This window comes from Girardinichthys multiradiatus, chromosome 13 (genome assembly GCF_021462225.1).
Source record: "Girardinichthys multiradiatus isolate DD_20200921_A chromosome 13, DD_fGirMul_XY1, whole genome shotgun sequence".
Classification (NCBI taxonomy): Eukaryota; Metazoa; Chordata; class Actinopteri; order Cyprinodontiformes; family Goodeidae; genus Girardinichthys; species Girardinichthys multiradiatus.
In genome coordinates, this window is record NC_061806.1 from 40549193 (window position 1) to 40567834 (window position 18642).

The following is an 18642-nucleotide window of genomic DNA, read 5'->3' on the forward strand; positions in this document are numbered from 1 at the left end:
TCTCAGAGGAGTCATTCTGATACCTTGCTGAATCTATGCAACAGAGAATTAAGGCAGTTCTTAGGCAAAGGGGCTCCAACCTGGTACTAGCCCGTGTACCTAATAAAGTGGTCTGTCAGTTTATATTTTGTCACCACCAACAGTGGTTGAAAATATGCTTACATACCACCAATTTGTAACTTCAGCACTACATCTTATCATAGCATTTCAAATAATAGTTGCTTTTTTAACATGTGCATTTATCTGACAGTTATGGTAAAATGTCAGGATAGTAAGGACAGGACAATCAGAAAAATTCCCAAAGTAAATAAGATTAAATTACTTAGGGGCAACGATAAATATACATGCAAGGGGATGAGAATGTGTTTAAAAAAGACTAAGGTCATTGTTTTTTATGCTGCTTGTGCTCAGACAAAAACAAAATGCTCCAACCTTGGAAGGTCGCTGAATGTGCGTCAGAAGTGACGATAAGCATGTAATTTATTAGATTTAGGTTAGTGCTTTTTATGTCAAAATGACCAGTAGCTGAGCTGTTTTAGTTATATCTGTTACCAATTTCCAGCTTTCAAAGTTACCTCTTTGTTACAGATAGCCATTATTGCAATAGTTTGCAAAAGTCTCAAAAATACTTAACAATTGACTACATTAAAGGCTTCTTCTAGTAAATTATGAAAACTGTATTTGTTACCTCTAATTAAATGCTGATGAATTATAAATAATCCCATCTGTTCCCTTAAAACTGTTCTCACTCTTAACTCCAAGTACATTTTCCTCTGAGTGATGAGATTGATTGGACAGTAGATTCAGCATCTATTTGTTCTAAAACAATCAAACTGAATCATTGTTTTCAAAGTGGATTAACAGGAAAACGCTCAGGTGATCAGACGGAAGAAGAGAGGGTGGAGCTGGAGGAGGAAGCAGGGGAAGGAGGAGGAGGAGAGTCTGAGTATAAATTACTGCTGCTTCGCTTCAGCCGAGTTCAGACATTCACTGAAGTTTCCCTCTCACCCAGTTGCATTTCCTGCTGAGAAAAAGCAACATGTTCGGACGGTGAGTAAACACCTTAAGTTAATGTGCTCATAAATCTGCTTTTTCCTGTTATCTGCCAGATTGTATGTCAGGTTTCAGTTTTTCTAATAGCTAAAGGAATTCATTTTTATTTTTACTTCGCAAATTTTACTTGCAACTTTATGAAAGTGAACGTTTGGGCTTCATAGCTCTGCTCAAAGTGTTTAGGTTATCAGTTTACACCCTTTTCCTGTTGAAACGTTTCTGGCCCAAAACCTTCTGTGATTTATTTTTGTTGTTTTTGACAATATTTGCTTGAAATTAATATGTTACAGTTTAAAAAAATGTGATTCATTTATGCTGTATTTTTTTCTCAGGCGGAGTTTAGAAAAGTTGCCCTTAGCTCTTTTTCTTTAATCAAATTAACTTTGCATCTTTTTTGAACAATGTTGCTTTTTATTTACCATATTATTTTTGGTCTGTTCGCTCTGAATTTAACCCCCTAAAAAGCACTACAGTGTTTCCAGACTGAAGCACTCAACATCCGATTCCCATCATGAAACTAAGAGCATTTCCATCTCTTTGAACATCCCCGCTGGTTTTCTATTGCAGCGTGTAGCTCTCTATACGTTGGGAAAGAAGAGACGCTTTGTGAGTTTTTTCCTCCTGTTCTGTAGAGAAACACAAAGAAAGCCATTTAACCCTTCAGGTTGGGGAATAGTTGCCCCCGCTGACCACACCTGAGATTTATCAGTTGACATTCTTCCATCTATTCTGCTAAATTCAATGTATTAGTTACTCTCCTTTCTTATGTTTATTTCTTTTAAGGAGTTTTACAAAAATCAACATTTTTTATTATGTTTTTTTTATTTTGATGCAGTCAAATACAAATGAACACAGACTACAAATATGTCCCCTCTCTCTTGCTGTCAATTTGATTGCAAAAGGACACAGCATTCAAACAAGCTACAGTCAAATCAGTCTGATTGCTTTGCATTGGAGACGTCCTGAGGTGTTTCTTTTTGTGTTTTTTAGATGTGTTGTGCTCCTGCTCTGCGCCCTCGCGGCTGTTTCTCTTGCAGCTCCGCTCCAAAGTAAGCCGTGACGTCATCAACAGCACCCAGTATTGTTCATTGTTGTATTTATGCCGTAATCTGGAAAATTAGTGCAACTATTGTGAAATAATACATTGTAATGCATGGACAGATCTTCTATAATTTCTTTCAGAAATGTGAAATCTTTTACACTGGTTTTATTAAATAATATTTGATTTTAAACAAATTTGGGGGTAATTTCAATCAAAATCACATTCCGTTTGCTTCATATGTTTTATGATTTACATCTACGAGTCTAAATTTATCAACTTTTTAGGAAACCCTGGTAAATCCTTTAAATGTGTCTTGCATAGCAGCAGAAGCAACACATTTAGAAAAATCTAGTCTTTAAATTGAGCACATTTATTTGTCTAAAAAACATATTTATTTCAATATTAGTATCAAGTCATAGCATCCAGTTAAAGTCCAAGACGAATTTAGCAAACTTCACACATTTACATTTGTGATGGTGAGAAAGACATGTTTTCCCCGGCATCCCTACAAAACTACTTTTTGGCCTGTAAAGGGCGTCTTGATGTCTTATGACAACTTGGGGACCATAAGATCTGAGCTGCATTTCGGTGAGAGTCAGCTTTGGAGATTAGGGGTTTTGAGGTTTGCCTTCTTCCTTATTGTTGCAAGAAAAACATGGCTGCTCTTCTGGCATATTTTGTCACGGTTCCTGTTTTATTTTTAATTTTTTTATATTGCTCTGATTAAACAGGTTTAACCCAATAGATAGTGTTCTGATTTGTTAAGATCAACACACATTTGCATCACTTCTATGTGCTCTTCTCTTTCCTATTTTGAAGAGTCACTAACAGAAACAGCTCCTGTTTCACATTAGATGTGCACATCCGGGAAACGGAAAGCCATGGATAACTATTTAAAAGTGCCTCTCTGATCAGCTTAACAAAGTGAAGTGAAAATGACAAAAATGCCTCAGTTGTATTTAATTGAAATTAATTATACTGGGGGTCAGAAATCGAGTACAAGACATTTGGGTAAACTTAATAATTTTGTAAAATCAAATTTTGTTTCCACTGAATAACTGTACGAAACTTAAAGTTTGGATTTTTCAAAATTTCCATTGTAATTTTATACTGCTGCCACAAAAGATTGATTTATTTTTTCTTTTATACATGTTTACCATGGAGTTCTAAGGAGTGTGAAGGACACTGTAAGTTTTGATAATTATTATGTGATCAAGAACTTTTTCTAATTTTTTTTTCCGTCCTACAGCGAGCCCTCCGGAATATGGTAAATATCTGCCTTCATCACTTCAATCACTTTTTGTGTTTAGATAATTCACAGGAGGCAGCCAATCACAACAGAAGTGGAAAGTATTGAGTAGTTAGTGCCCCCTATAGGCTATGGTGGTCACTACAGTTCTGAAGACCATCAGAATTCTGCTCATAGCTAAATCTTGTTCCCTTTTCCTTCTGTTATAGAGAGAAGAGAAGCTCTGGTGGCCTACCTGAATGGTAACAGCAAAATAATCTGTCATGAGTAATCCTCACTTACTAAAACCAGTGGAGGGTTTTTAATCATCTTGTGTTGTGTGTGTGTGTGTGTGTGTGTGTGTTTGTTTTTTCAATAGCGAAAAAGACAGCTGAACCTATGACCTCACAGCCAGGTAACAACACAGTCACAGCTCTTACGTAATGAACACACAGAGAGCAGAAACTGCAAACGCCTTGAGCACACAGTACACCAGGTGCTTTCAAAGACTCACATGGTTTTTCTGTTCATTGTGTTTGTTTGCATGCAACCTAACCTGAATGCCAAATGATATCACAGTGTTTACAAACCCCTATACTGTACTTACCTGATTCTATAACTGCCTACCTGTTTCCATAGTGAATTGTTATATAGAGATGTAGTGATTTACCTGATATGTTTATACGTTTGTATTTTTGAACTCAGATTCGAATGAGAAAACTGAGACTCCAGGTCAGTATGATTTATGGGGTAATATATCACTGAGATATCAAGATATAATTATGTATCCAAGGTTTAATGATAAAAGGATTTTTGTGTCTTCAAGTTAAGTCAGAGGAAGCTAAAACAGATGCTTCTGTGACTGAAGGTAGTATAAATATTACATATATCTTTATTTTTTGTGTTTTTAATCTTTTTTTTTCAGCTGTGTACATTTTCTTTGGCATTACCAAAAGTAAAACTACTCTCTCTCTCTTTAAAGATGAGGAGATTTACAACTTTTAGTTTTACTTTTTCACATTTCCAGCAAACCACACTTTTTAAATTTATTTTAATGCAACCTTAATGTACAGAAAACCTCAACATGAGATGGTGTAAATGTAACACTTTCACTGTGCACAGATAAAATATGTAAGGCAGAAATGTAAATCCGACCACTATTACTGCTACTAATACAGTTATTCACATGTATGCATATGTTATATAGACATAATCTCAAAAATTGGGCTGAAGATGTTAAATCATTGGCAGACGTATTTTAACTTTTAAACTCTTTAGTTAATATTTAATATAAATTCAGAGCAATGGTTTATCCATGTCTTTATTTTTATTGTGTACATGTGCATTCATTTTTATCTTTATGTTTCTTTAAGTTGAGTCAGAGGAACCTGATGCAGATGCTTCCAAGACTGACAACAGTCAAGGTGATTAGGGCATGATTTCTGCTCCATGCCATTACTTTTAATTTTGTTATTTTGTTAAACGGTCACTCCAAGTGAATCTCCGAAGAATTTGGTTATTGTTGATGTGATGTATTTTAGTAACTAAATAAACAAAAAGCTATAGTATAATAGATTTGTTAAACACAAAGTGATGTACTTAAGGTTTTTATTTGCAGCTAATGTAACCCAAAGTTCAGCTTCTCAGAAAATTTGAATATATATTACATCAGACCAGTAAAATACTCTAACATAGAAATGTCAGCCTGCTGAAAAGCTTGTTCATATATTCTGCAGCGTTGTATTTAGTACTTGCTCGGGGCTCTATTTGCTTTGATTTACGAAATCAGAGCAAAATGTCATTAAGTCAGCCTGTGGTTCTGCTGAGGTGTTCCCGAAGTCAATGTTGATTTAATGGTGGACTTCAGCTCGTCTGCATTGCTGGCTCGGGTGTCTCTGGTCTTTCTCCATAGGTTCTCTATACAGTTTGGGTCAGATGTGTTTGCTGGTCAATCAAACACAGTGGTAGCTTGGTCATTAAAGACAGTATTGGTACCTTTGGCATTGTGGGCAGATGCCAGGTCCTGCTGGAAAGTGAAATCAGCATCTCCATAAAGTTTGTCAGGAAGGAAGCAAAAAATGTCCTAGTAGATGGTTACATTGACTTTGGGTTTGTAGAAACACAGTGGACCAACACCAGCAGATTACATGGCTCCCCTTAAACTCTTGAATGACTTTTGTTTACAAGTCTCCCAAACTGCTGATACCCCTGTTGCTTGTGCATCTTTTTCTCCCAACGTTTTCATTCATAAAACTGCCCTAGAACATGCCCTAGAAAATACAGCTTACTTTAAATGGCTTCTTCCATATCTGTGCTTCCACAGTGTTGTGAGCTGTCACAAGCAGCTGGTAGTACTTATCTAAGGTTCTTCATGGAAGATAAATTCTCTTTTTTTCCAGTTTTTGCCAGATAAAACTATAAATCAGTTGATTACTGTACATCTTTCCTATGAACTGAGATTTTCTCTAACCTGTCCTCTGCTTTTTTCCCATGTAGATTCAAAAAGTGATGAGTTTGAAGAGGAGCTTGATGCCGCACTTGGTGGTAAATCAATGTTAATAACAACTGAATTATTTCACGTTCCTCACATATGAGCAAAGCAACAGTAAAGAAATATACACACACTTGATTACGGCTGCTTGATTATAGCCCCTGACATCATTAGTACTAATATTCCTGCTACTACAACCAAAGCATGTTACCACTACACCTCTTACTATAGACAGAAACGATTCCAAGCATTAACAAATGAAGATGTTTGTTTTTTTCAGTGGCCACGTTTAATTCAAAAGATGTGTGTGTGTTTATTTCTAATAACAAACCTCTGATTGCTCCAACCTTTACTTCCTCACCTGTTTGTTTCTGTTAATTACACTCACCTGTTTCCCTTGTAGTTCTTTTCACCTCATTTGTAACGAAGTTCCTGTTTTCTGTCCCTTCATTGTCGGGTAATTCAAAAGTTGTGTGTGTGTGTGTGTGTGTGTGTGTGTGTGTGTGTGTGTGTGTGTGTGTGTGTGTGTGTGTGTGTGTGTGAGTGTGTATAACGAGAAAAGGAAATAGTTTTAACACGCTGTACGCAAAATGCATTGCAGAATTCATATAGTTGGTAGGGTTTTTTAAAATCCTCTTTTGCATAAGCCAGTATCTGTTTGTGTTGTCACATTTCTCTGCATATTTACCTACTTTTATATATAGCAATTTGTATAAATTCCTGCATTATTGTTTCCATATTTAATGACCTAATAGTTTTTGTCTCTGAACACCCTCAGGCTCTGATGAAGTCCCTAAAATTCTAGGTAATTTTTTTTAAGTGTAAAGGAAATGTTTTCTTTTTAAAATTTTAAAGCACAATTCCTTTTCATATATTTGCTTTTGTATTTTAGAACAACATGGCTTGATTACAACATTTATCTCTCTTGTCTTCCAGTTGTGACGGAAGACAGTGATCCAAATTCTTCTGTGACTGAAGGTAGTAAAGGTTTCATTCATTTCTTAATGAATGCAAATCAATTTAATTTTTCACCTAACAAAACATGAGGATTTTTATTTTTTAAATAAACATCCTGAGGAAAACATTAATCATCCTTTTTCAGTTAACTGCTAACACAAATTGGCCTAATTAATACTAAGTAATCAGTGTAAATCTGCAGGTCTGATATAATGTGGCTTATTAACTTTAACCTCAGTTGCAGAACTTTCCAAGTTTAAGTCTTGAAAATGAACAAGAGTGTTGTTGGTTTCTTACCTACCCTGACCTCAAAATCCAAAATAGCTGCCTTGCATATAAAATTCACCAATAACTACATTTAATAAACAAGTTTATTTAGGTCTCATTAAATCTTTCAAACATACAATACAACCTCTGTTTATCGGCGAATGCTAAGAAATATACTATTAGCTTGTATTGCTAATAGTAGTTAGCCTACCACTATTGTATGTAATTGCAAGTTGGTAGAGCAACCAAACATTGTACTCAATAGGAGCAATACTTCAATTTTTACTCAAGTACAAGTAACAAGTTTCCATTAAACATGACTCAAGTAAAGGTAAGAGTATTTGGTAAAAATAAATAAATAAACTACCCAATTATTGAGTAACTGTTTGATCATCTTTTTTCATTTGTAAAAATTGTGTAATCAGACGGACAAATAGAAATTTATTTATAAATTCTGGTATTTCAAAGAATAAAACAAAATGAGTAAAACGTTATTAAGGAATCAATGTCCCCTGACTGGTACCCTATCCAGGGTGCACCCCGCCTACACCTCGGTGACCACTGGGTGTATAGATGACATCATAAGGAAAGACATTTGTAGAAATGTCAAAGTAACATCTCAACACATTAGCCAGGACGTTGAAGCCCAAGCACTAATGCATAATGACCCAAAACATACATCAATTTGTTACCAAGTGACTAAAGGACACAAAAGTAAATGTCTTGGAGTGGCTGTGTGGATGAGCAAGGCACCCTACAACCCTGACTGTTGTGTCTAAAGGAATGGGCCAAAACTCCAGCAAACTACTGTGAGAAGGTTGTAGAAGGGTCCGTAAAGTGTTTTTAGCCAAGCCATACAGTTTAAAAGGCAATTCCACCAAAGTGTGTGTAAATGTCTAATTATAGAGAAAGTTTTAAACAAATCCCATGCTGATTATTCTAGTATTTAGCGAAGAGAAATCTTTCCCACTGGTTTTTTAACTTGGAAATGGAATGTGGTTCAGTTGTGCTTCATGTGATTCCCTGATGAAACTTGAAATCAGAGGTCAGGACTCGCTGAGAATCCAGTAGAGCAGCTGTGGAGAAAGCTTAAAAAGGCTTCGCTCTGACGATTCTCGTTTCATAATCCGTCCACTTCTGAGAAGACTGAGCTGATTAAACTTCAGAGAAAAAGGTGTGCCCATTAAAAACAGAGGCACACCACAAAAACTTTTCATTAAAAAGCAGGTTTCAGTTCATGAACATAATTATACTCATTTGTCATTTTATTTGTATTTTATTTACATGTTTCATTTTCTATTTCTATAAATTGCTTGAAACTTTCCCAAATTATCAATTAACATTTTAATAGGCGATCTATACCTTTAGGCTAGTCTTGTACTCGTATATTAAATCACTGCACATACAGCATTCCATCAACTGTTATTATTAATATTACTGCCTCTGCAATCCCATGTCACAATTTAAATAAAATGTGATTTGATTTCACAGACGATACCACCGATTCTGCCGGTAAAAGTGAGTATATTCAGGTTTACCTGAATCTATATTTACCTGTGGGCCCATTCTTTGTTTTACTGTACGTTCATTTTATCTACCTGTGAGTTTAACTGTGTTCTTGTACGTTTGTGTTTCAGAATCAGCTGAAACTGAGGAACCCTTTAAGAGTCAGTCCAAAGTTCTCCTGTCATTTTCAGTACTGAATGCTGTTATACTGCTACAATGTCTAACGCTGTATTCTTGCTCTGCTAGCTGCTTCAGATGAAGATGTTGAGCAGACAGACAAGTCTAAAGGTAAGAATGTAATGTTTAATATATGTATCTCTTCAAATGGTGTTTCACTGTCCGTTCAGAAACAAGTGGTTTTACTAAGAGAAACGTAATAGAAACAACAAAAATATAGACAACATTTTGATATCAACGTGATTATTTCTACTTCTGACCTTGTTTCTTTCTTTTTCAAGATGTTTCTGATGAAATGGACAGCAAAGAGTCTGACGACGAACCCGAAGGTCACATTAAACTTTTTTTTATTTCATCCTTACATTTTAATGTTGTCTTTGTGGTAAATCTTACTTTTACACATTTTGATTATGGCTGCATGGTAGAGCAGTGGTTCAAATGGTTGCACCAAGAAGCCCCCTGGTTGAATCACAGCCTGGGCCCTTTCTGCACGACGTTTGCATGTTCTCCACATCTATGCTTGAGTTGTCTCTGGGTACTCCGGTCTCCTCCCACAATCCAAACATGTAACTGTTAGGGTAATTGGTCCAGGATGTACTCCGCCTCTGGCTCGGTTACCCCTGGAGACGAGCACCGGACCCCCACAAGCCTGCAAGGATAAGCAGGTAGAGAAGATGGATGGACATTTTAAATATGTTTCTCTTCTTTTCAAGGTGTTTCTGATGACAACTCAGAGGATGTCTCTAAAGGTCAGATTTCGTTTCACTGAAGCTGCTTTATGTTGTTCCTACTTATTTTAAATCAGTTTTTTATTTTTTTTCTATCAGCCCTAATGGAAGAGTTTGACAGTGACATGTCGGAGGACAAATCAGAATGTAAGATTACGATTATACTTATTTCTTAAAAACTTTTTTATGTTTTTGTTTTATTATTGTGTTTTTTATACATTTCAAATCTGTTTTTTCTTTTAGCTGTTTCAGAAGAAACCAACACCAAGATTTCAGAGGACAAAGTTGAAGGTAAGATTGTTTGAATTTAGTTCATTTATATTTATCCAATTCACAATAAATGTAATTTCAATGCAGAAGACAAATACATCCAATTCATATTCCAGGAATATATCATCAGATCATTTTAATATCATAGGAATGTCATCAGTCATATAGACAGATTACGTTATATTAAAATGCATACCTTCTAATTCAGTACTGGTTGTAACCATAATGCCAGGTGGCAAAAACGTATTTATTTAAGAAAACCCTGCTGACTGCATCGTCAGTGACTTTGCAGTTTTGCCTCTTGCTGAGCAAGCAGGTGGCGACCGTGGAGAGGAAAACTCCTCTTACAGGAACAAACCTCCAATAAAACCAGGCTCAGATCGACTGGGACAGAAACAAAGAAGCACTGGTCTAGGAGTACTTTCTATATTAGAAAAACAAACAGCAGTTGACAGCAGCGGTAGCTATTGAATTTTGTGTCATCTATGGAAACAGTACATCAGTCATCACTGTGGTCGTCTGCAATTAACTTCGGGAGCCTCATCTTATTCCATTGATACTGTTTCACATTGTGTTGGTTTTAAACTTGTATATTAAATCTTTTTATTATTCTTTTTGAAGAAGTCAACATTAAATTGTCAGCGGACAGCTCTGAAGGTCAGATCAAGAATCCATTTATTCCACTGATGTTGGTTTAGGTGGTTATAGTTTAGGTTAATATATTTTTTCATGGTGTAATTAATGTTTTTTTTTTTTCTTCCAGCTGCTTCTGATCACAGCAGTGATGAAGTGTCAGAGGAGAACTTTGAAGGTCAGGTTAAAGATTACTGATTATTTTTAATGTGTAACTGAATAGGCCCACTGCACAAAAAAATGAATAAACTGAAAATATATATATCACAGTAAAACTACATTTTAGAAAACTACGTTTGATTTGAGGACATTTGTCAGTTAAACTAATAATACATTATCAGTAGTCCTACAGACAAGGTTTTTCAATATCCCAATATTTTATTTTTCATTTCCTGATGCAGCCCTTCTAACAAGCTTTTACGGTGTTTGGAAGTGACGGGGCCCACAGCATTACATGTCCGCCACCATATTTAAATGTGTGGCGGCAACATAAAAGCCTGTTTGCTACAATAGCTCACTTGTTTTTTTTGATTTTGAGGATTTGGTAGAAACAAGTCCCTGTGTTACATTAGATTTATTCCCCAGGGAAGCAGGAAATAATAGATTAGTAAGTTCCTAGAAACTCTGATTACCTTTAAAAGTATAAATTTAAATAAACAAGCATTTAGTTTCACTTGTTCATTTATTTTGTGGGAATTATTGGGGTAACTAATTAACTGTAAAACCCGTGCTTTTGTAAGAAATGAATTCCTTGACAATATGAATGTTTAAACTACTAATTGGATTTATCAGAACATTGCAGTGTGAGATGAGGCTACTATTATAGAGGGATTTATTTTAGGGTTTTTTACCATAGGGGGCAATAATTGTGAAGAACTGTGTATACATTTGTACGAGTCACATAAACTAATTATATTAATCCTAGGCTTTTAATGTAATGTTGAGTACTTTTTTTTCACACTAATTGTACTAATGCTTCTTGCATTTGCTTTGTGATTCCAAATGATGCCCTCAAAAGCAACAGAAAGGCAGAAATGTGCTCCATCATAAAGTAAAAATGTTAACATATTTGAATTATTTCCACAGCTGACAACAGCTTTGAAGAAACTGAAGGTAACCAATGTTTTTTAAGTTTAAAATTCCTTTCTTTTATTTATTTATTTATTTAAAGAAAATTGCCCATGCATAGTAGAAGATGCCATCAGAACCATTAAACTGGTGTTTTGTTTCTGCAGACTTAAATGAGGATTTGCCTCTTGAAGCTGATTCTGTTACCGGTAAAAACATTATTCTGTTTAATCAAAAGGAACTATAACTCATGTTTCCTGCAAATATTATGCTCTACAGGCACTTTGATTGTTATCTAATTATATTAGAAATCCAAAAGAAAGTAGATTACTTATTTACTAGATGTCTCATCCTGTCCAACATGTTTGTCTTCACAGAAGATCCATCTGAAGGTAAACGTTCTTCCCCCTTCTCTTGCATGCCATCATTTCAGGACCCATCTAATCTGAATGAGATGAGAGATTCGATAATCAGCACTTGTTCATTTGTGTTTTATTTGAAATTAGTGGATTAAATCTAGAAAGGTTTACTTTTAAGTAAGAATGTCTAAATGAGGAAATGTCACATAAAAAAAAGATTTAAATCAGAGCTAGAATCCCTTAAGCTCTGAAAGATTTTATAATTCAGAGCTCATTTGTTATCACACTGCTGTCCTTTTTTGAGTCTTTTACTTCCTCAAACTCAGTTTTATTTTATTTTTTATGTAACAATGAAATCTGTACAACCAAAACTGTGGTGGAGTCCTTAATATGTGATACAACATGTTATGCTTTTTGTTCAATTGAGATGATTTAGACACAGCTTATACAAGATAAAACAAGAAAAGTTTTACATGAATAATTCTCTTTAAGTTTCTCTTCCATTGTAGTTGTATAATGAATCATGAGGCTGAACCCTGGTGAATAGTCTGCATGCTAGGATCCATTTGGCTGCATGTTTTTTATAATTACAGATGCACTGATTAAATTTGTTCCCAGTAAAGCTTGCTGAAACAAACTTTTTAGAGCTATTACAGAAGAACAGCATTGATATGATTTGTGGCAGGGGCGACGCTACGCCGTGTCTGTGAGAGAGCAGTTGTTGCTAAACAGTTTTACTGTTTGAACACAAATACAATATAAATACAGATTCACATTTTAAAGAATACATTGGTATGGTTAGCATTACTAAAACGGCAGACTCTGTGCCTAATTCCCTGTCAACATTTCTATGTCCAGAACCAACACAGAAGCAGACATTCAAAGCTCTAAGATTTTACCAGACCATATTCAGCCTTGCTGTTAGCTGCTGAAAGTCTTGCTCTCTCTTGATGCTTAAATGAACTGCAGACATATCTCAACATTCCCCAGAAAATACAGCTTACTTTAAATGGCTTCTTCTATCTCTGTGCTTTCTTTGAGTAATACCTTGCTCATAGTAAAAAAAAATGCCATCCTTTGGGTTTTGTTAGAACCGTAACAACTTCCACAGTGTTGTGAGCTGTCACAAGCAGCTGGTAGTACTTATCTAAGGTTCTTCATGGAAGATAAATTCTCTTTTTTTCCAGTTTTCGCCAGATAAAACTATAAATCAGTTGATTACTGTACATCTTTCCTATGAACTGAGATTTTCTCTAACCTGTCCTCTGCTTTTTTCCCATGTAGATTCAAAAAGTGATGAGTTTGAAGAGGAGCTTGATGCCGCACTTGGTGGTAAATCAATGTTAATAACAACTGAATTATTTCACGTTCCTCACATATGAGCAAAGCAACAGTAAAGAAATATACACACACTTGATTACGGCTGCTTGATTATAGCCCCTGACATCATTAGTACTAATATTCCTGCTACTACAACCAAAGCATGTTACCACTACACCTCTTACTATAGACAGAAACGATTCCAAGCATTAACAAATGAAGATGTTTGTTTTTTTCAGTGGCCACGTTTAATTCAAAAGATGTGTGTGTTTATTTCTAATAACAAACCTCTGATTGCTCCAACCTTTACTTCCTCACCTGTTTGTTTCTGTTAATTACACTCACCTGTTTCCCTTGTAGTTCTTTTCACCTCATTTGTAAAGAAGTTCCTGTTTTCTGTCCCTTCATTGTCGGGTCGTTTGTTGTCGTCTATCTGGGGCACCCACTTGAGTTGAACACCCTCTAGGTGCAAATCAGATAAGCAGTTGGATTTGCCTATTCTTAATGCAAATTAGAGATACAACATATTTATCTCTTCCCTTTTTTTGTGTTTAAAAATATAAACTGTTTTAAAGTTAATACTGTTGGTTTTTTGCATCCCTTGAGCACCACTGCCTGTTTGCCTTAGAAGAGTGACCCTAACCCTCATGCACAAAGAGTTGCTAGTTTCTAAAGCTTTAGTCTCTAAAGTTTCTTAGCTTCAAGAGTTTTTATTCATTCTTTTGAGTTTAACTAATATTTTACGATTTATTTTATATTGTATTTTATTGCTACACTGTAGATGTACTCTACATTGTAGGTGTGCGATTCAAATTTAATTGACCTGTTTTCTCTCTCTAGATGAAGATAAAGATGAACTGGGTAAAGATTCTGAGCTGAGTTACAGTGGTAAAAACATTAAACATTTGTTCTGTGCAGACAGTGAATGAGACTAAATGTGAACAGCACAACAGTGAGGATCTATATTTGCATTGTATACATGTTTACTGGGTTGTAAAATCATTTAAATCTACTGATTTGGAAAATTAGCATGGCTAGCATTACAAAGCAGCAGTCTCCATGTGTAATTTCAAGAGCACACAGGTCAAGCTCCAGTTTTAAGGGCTGGTGTCCTGCATCTCTGCTTCAACACACAAGAAGCATATAATTAAGCCACTAGCAGAACTTTGTAGAACTTAACTGCATGCTGAAGAGCTAGTTCAGCCATTCAATTCAGATGTACTGGAACATAATCAAAAATGTGCATCTTAAATTTGTAGGATACTGATCCTTGAGGACTAGTTTGACATCCCTGCCCTAGAGTAGTGTTTTTCAACCCTGGTCCTCAGAACCAATGTCGTGAATGTTTTAGGTGTTTCCCTTCTGCCACACATCTGACTTAAATAAATGGGTGATTAACAGGCTTCTGCAGCACTAGATGCTTTCATATGCTGAAATTGAGAGAATGGTGTCAAAAGAAAGAGGCCAAAAGATAAATCAACATCCAGAATGTAACGCCAGCTGGAGGATTAAAATACATTTTTAAACAGATAAATTTTGTCTTATATTCTATAAATATTTTAATTCCTAAAGAACTTTGCATATAAAATGCCTTAAATAACAGATTTCTTATGTTATTTATACCAAATATTACTTTTAATCCACAGACACTCCAGTTAACAAAATCGACCAGAGCTCTGAAGATCCAACTGATGAGAACGTAGATATTGATGATGATGATGATGATGATGAAGCTGGTGATACAGTAGTACATGAGGAGAATGGAGAAAGTGATGCCGGTATCAAGAAAGATGTTTCAGAGAAGATTTCTTTAGATATGCTTGGTGAGGAGTTGAATTCTCTGGATGACAGCAAGGATGAAGACCTAACTGATGATTTTCTAAGTGAAGATACTGAGATGAGTCAAACTGGCAGTGAGGGGGATAAAGACAAAGATGAGCTTGACATGCCAGAATCCGACACCACCGAGGAGGACATTTTTGAAGATGACTTGGAAACTGATGACCCGAGTCTAGACACTGAAGGTAAATGGTGAAGGTGAACAGATCAAGGTTTCAGACTTCATTGCAGAGAATATACAGAGTTTTGCTTACGTATTCTTACCCTTTATGCCTTTTTATATTTTTCATGTTAGAACCACAGACTTCAATGTAAATTAGTAGGATTTTACAGGAAAGACCATAACCATGACTTTGGTTTCAAGCCCTCACAGCGTACATATGTTAACCTCGAACTCCTATAGATATGAAGACAAAATTGTGAGAAACTCTGAAGAACAAAAATAATACTTTGACATTTTTTGCAATTAAAAATACAAAATCAGGCCATGCTTCGGTTTCATCTCCTTTCCATCTGTTACTTCAAAATGAAATTTAGTGTAAGAAATAGTTTTCAGAAGTCCACTTAGTGAATAGCGCCCACCTGTGTGTAATCTGTTCTAAGTAAAAATCCAGCTGTTCTGTGAAGAACATTAGTGAACAAACGGCATCATGAAGTCCAAGGAACACAGCAGACGGGTCAGGAAGAAAGTTGTGGAGACATTTAAAGCAGGATTGGGATATAACACAATACCCTGCAAGAAGCTCTTTTCAACCCATCATCTGAAAATGGAAAGAGCATGGCACAACTGCAAACCTACCAAGACATGGATGTCCAACTAAACTTATCATGGTTTCTCTGGAGGAACTGCAGAGGTTCACAGATCAAGTGGTATAAAAACCTTTGCACTCACACAAGGATAGATATGAAGACAAACTTAAATCTTTCCAGAAAATATTTGTTTTTCGTGACACATTAAGAGAGGGAAAGAGGAAAAAACATCTAAGGTAAAAATGGCAGACTAATAGACAATAAATATTAACGTACATCATTCATCAAATTCACCATTACTGAAACCTTTTATAATTTAAAATTGGCATCAATAAAGTCAATAGAAAACTAATGTTCAAATTCACGTCATCATGGTTGTATAAATATTACTTTACCCGAAACGAATCTACTGGAAAATCCCAATTTTGTCTGCCTTTGAGCTACACAGACATTTGTGACCTAACCATGATTAAAGCTGTAATACAATGCAGCAGTGCCTGTAGTGATTGTTGTTTTCATTGGAAGGAAAGTGAAGGACCTAATGTCTGGTATGTGTGAATAATTTTAAGGCTCTCAAAAGAAATGAGGGCAAATTAATTAAACAATATTCCAGCCACAATTAAATATTGCCTTAAAATATTTAAAGGCAAAATGATTTTAAAAGTAAAACAGTCCAAACTGGACATGGCATTCTTATGAATTTCTTTTGTTTTTTTCTGTTGCAGCACCAACTTCTGACTTCATGGACCAACTTGATGACTCCTTTCCCACAGATGGTAGATTTCCTTATTGTTTTTAACATTTTCATTTGCATCTATTACTTTAAACTTCAGTAATAAACATTTTATTTAATTGTTTGTTCTATATTGCTAAAATATAACAAGAAAAAATAACATTTTATTGAGATTTGTTTGTCCTGCTAACAAAAGTAAACTTCTGTTTTCTTCCAGCTGGGAAATAAAAGCTCAGTCTCTGAACCGTGGAAGCTTTCCGATGCCAGGTATAAATGTCCCAGAATAGGAAATGAAACCTTTTTTGATGGTTTATAAAATGGTTTTGGTGTAAAGATTTGAGGAGAAAGGATCAGCTTTTTGAGAAACAAAAATTTTAAAGAAATGGTCATTTAACTTTGACCCTCCTTTCAGTTTTATTTAAGACGAAAGACAATATTTGAACACAAACCACAGTTTTGTGCAAATGTATTCACACCTCTTGAGATTTTTTTTTTCTTTCTTACATTTCATAACGTTGCAGCAAGAAACGTCAGTATATTTTATTGGAGATTTTTGTAGTTTTACACGACTGTTAAGCATAAGGCGAAATGATGCATGGTTTAAAAAAGCCTTTACAAATACGAATCTGAATCTTTTTGATTTATGAACCAATTTGCAATATTTTATAATGCTAAAATACGCAGCAACATGCCTTTTACCATTTTGTTAAATATTTATGTAATAATGGTTCAATTTGTCTGTTGTGTAATTTAAAAACTGGCCTCCCTGATTCAAAAAAGTAAAATTTTTTAGAAAGTTATAAAGTTAACAAGTTAACATTGAGTGCAGGCCTACTATTTAACTATAAATGAGCATTTTGATTTTGTTTCCTGACAGAATGAACCACCAGCCTCTACGGTGAATTACTGCTGCCATGACAACAAGCTAAACTGCAACTAACATCAGCTGCCTCTTTGTTTCTTCTCTTCAGCAAGTTTCATTTTGATTTGAGGCTGCTTTTATTTTTCATAAAGAGAAATTAGAAAATATCTGCCCTCCCCTGTTTCTCCTCCATGGGTCTCCTCTAAGTTGTCCTTTAATTTTAGCTAATTTTCCCACTTGTCTGCAGAAATATTAAACCAGCTGTTGATCTCAGATCTGCTCTGTGTCTGATTTCACACTTTAATGTGTACATACAGTCCATCGTTTACTTTACAAACATTAATGATTATTTTTACAAGACATTGAATGTTGTTCAATTCTTCACTGTACACAGAAAATGGCTAATAAAGTGTGACCTGTCAGAAACGACCTAAGTCTTTTTTTTTCCCATAAGTGAATCTGGGAATAAAAAATTTGTCTGTTTTTTTTTATTTTTATCATTTGGTGAATATAAATTTCGATATTTTTTATTGCTTTATTCTACATGTTGGATGTACAATATTGATTTTTCAGATTAGAAGTGCCAAAACAAAGGAGAAGGTAACTTTTAAAATTTAAGCTATTGAATAATTTTTGTAGAGTGGGGTGACTGTGGTAGGGATTCGTCCTGTAATCAGTGGGTAATCGGTCCGTCTCATTGTGTCCTGGGGCAAAACACTTCACCTGCCTTGCCTGCTGATGGTGGTCAGAGGGCTCAATGGTGCAGATTGTTTAGCAGCCTGACTTCTGTCAGTCTGCCCCAGGGCAGCCGTGGCCACAATGTAGCTTACCACTGTCCGTGTGTGAACGTGTGTATGAATGGGTGAATGACTGATGATCTGGGCTCGTATTCACAAAGATTCTCAGAGAGCTTCTATCTTGGCCTAAAAATCCCTGGCGAGGACTCCTAGCTTGCGAGTGATTCAGCTCGCTGCTGAGAGCGACTGTAAGCAAGACGACAGAGACGACAGAAATTCCTATCTTAGTGACGATGTGGGGTTGACCCTGTTGCTAGGTGTGGTGGATCCCGTTTTAGGTGTGATGCTGTCTTCTAAAAGCTGTGATTGGTTGTTCCAATAAACAAATAAAAAAAAGTACGCTCCAAGAAATCAATGCGGAGAAATTCTGGATTCAGAAAAATGTAAATCATGATGATGAAACTTGGCCAAATGAAATTGTGACACAGCATCAACATGTTTAAACATAGCATATTTTCGTTCTCGTCATTTTTTTGATTTGCTTGTTTACTTGCTAGGCTGATCGTTTTCATACAGCATCTATTTCATTAAACAATCTGCATTTTACTGTGATCTGCTTCCT

At 35.5% G+C, this 18642-nt stretch overlaps 1 protein-coding gene across 5 annotated transcripts; it reads left to right on the forward strand.

Moving 5' to 3' along the window:
- Positions 1–967: 967 nt before the first annotated feature.
- On the forward strand, positions 968–17712 carry stm (starmaker). Of its 5 annotated transcripts, none has more exons than XM_047383736.1 (29): positions 968–1050; positions 2044–2102; positions 3345–3362; positions 3554–3586; positions 3703–3738; positions 4029–4055; positions 4150–4191; positions 4697–4747; positions 5820–5867; positions 6593–6619; positions 6751–6792; positions 8530–8556; positions 8676–8705; positions 8791–8832; positions 9003–9050; positions 9435–9470; positions 9549–9596; positions 9693–9740; positions 10341–10376; positions 10483–10530; positions 11439–11465; positions 11588–11629; positions 11798–11812; positions 13064–13111; positions 13940–13987; positions 14746–15123; positions 16414–16464; positions 16639–16688; positions 17299–17712. In XM_047383736.1, exons 1-28 carry the CDS (start codon positions 1040–1042, stop codon positions 16647–16649), a joined length of 1377 nt encoding a protein of 458 aa, XP_047239692.1. In that variant the 5' UTR covers positions 968–1039; the 3' UTR covers positions 16650–16688; positions 17299–17712. The 5 variants fall into 5 exon arrangements, with proteins under 5 accessions (XP_047239692.1, XP_047239693.1, XP_047239695.1 ...); XM_047383737.1 differs by having other exon boundaries at positions 13940–13960; XM_047383739.1 differs by lacking the exon at positions 13940–13987.
- The last annotated feature ends 930 nt before the right edge of the window (positions 17713–18642 follow it).

Bases quoted from the DNA above. Each gene is read 5' to 3' on its own strand.
- stm (XM_047383736.1), top strand. The intron at 5,868-6,592 runs GTAAATCAATGT...GAACACCCTCAG, and splicing joins GCTTGATGCCGCACTTGGTG to GCTCTGATGAAGTCCCTAAA. The intron at 10,377-10,482 runs GTCAGATCAAGA...TTTTTCTTCCAG, and splicing joins GTCAGCGGACAGCTCTGAAG to CTGCTTCTGATCACAGCAGT.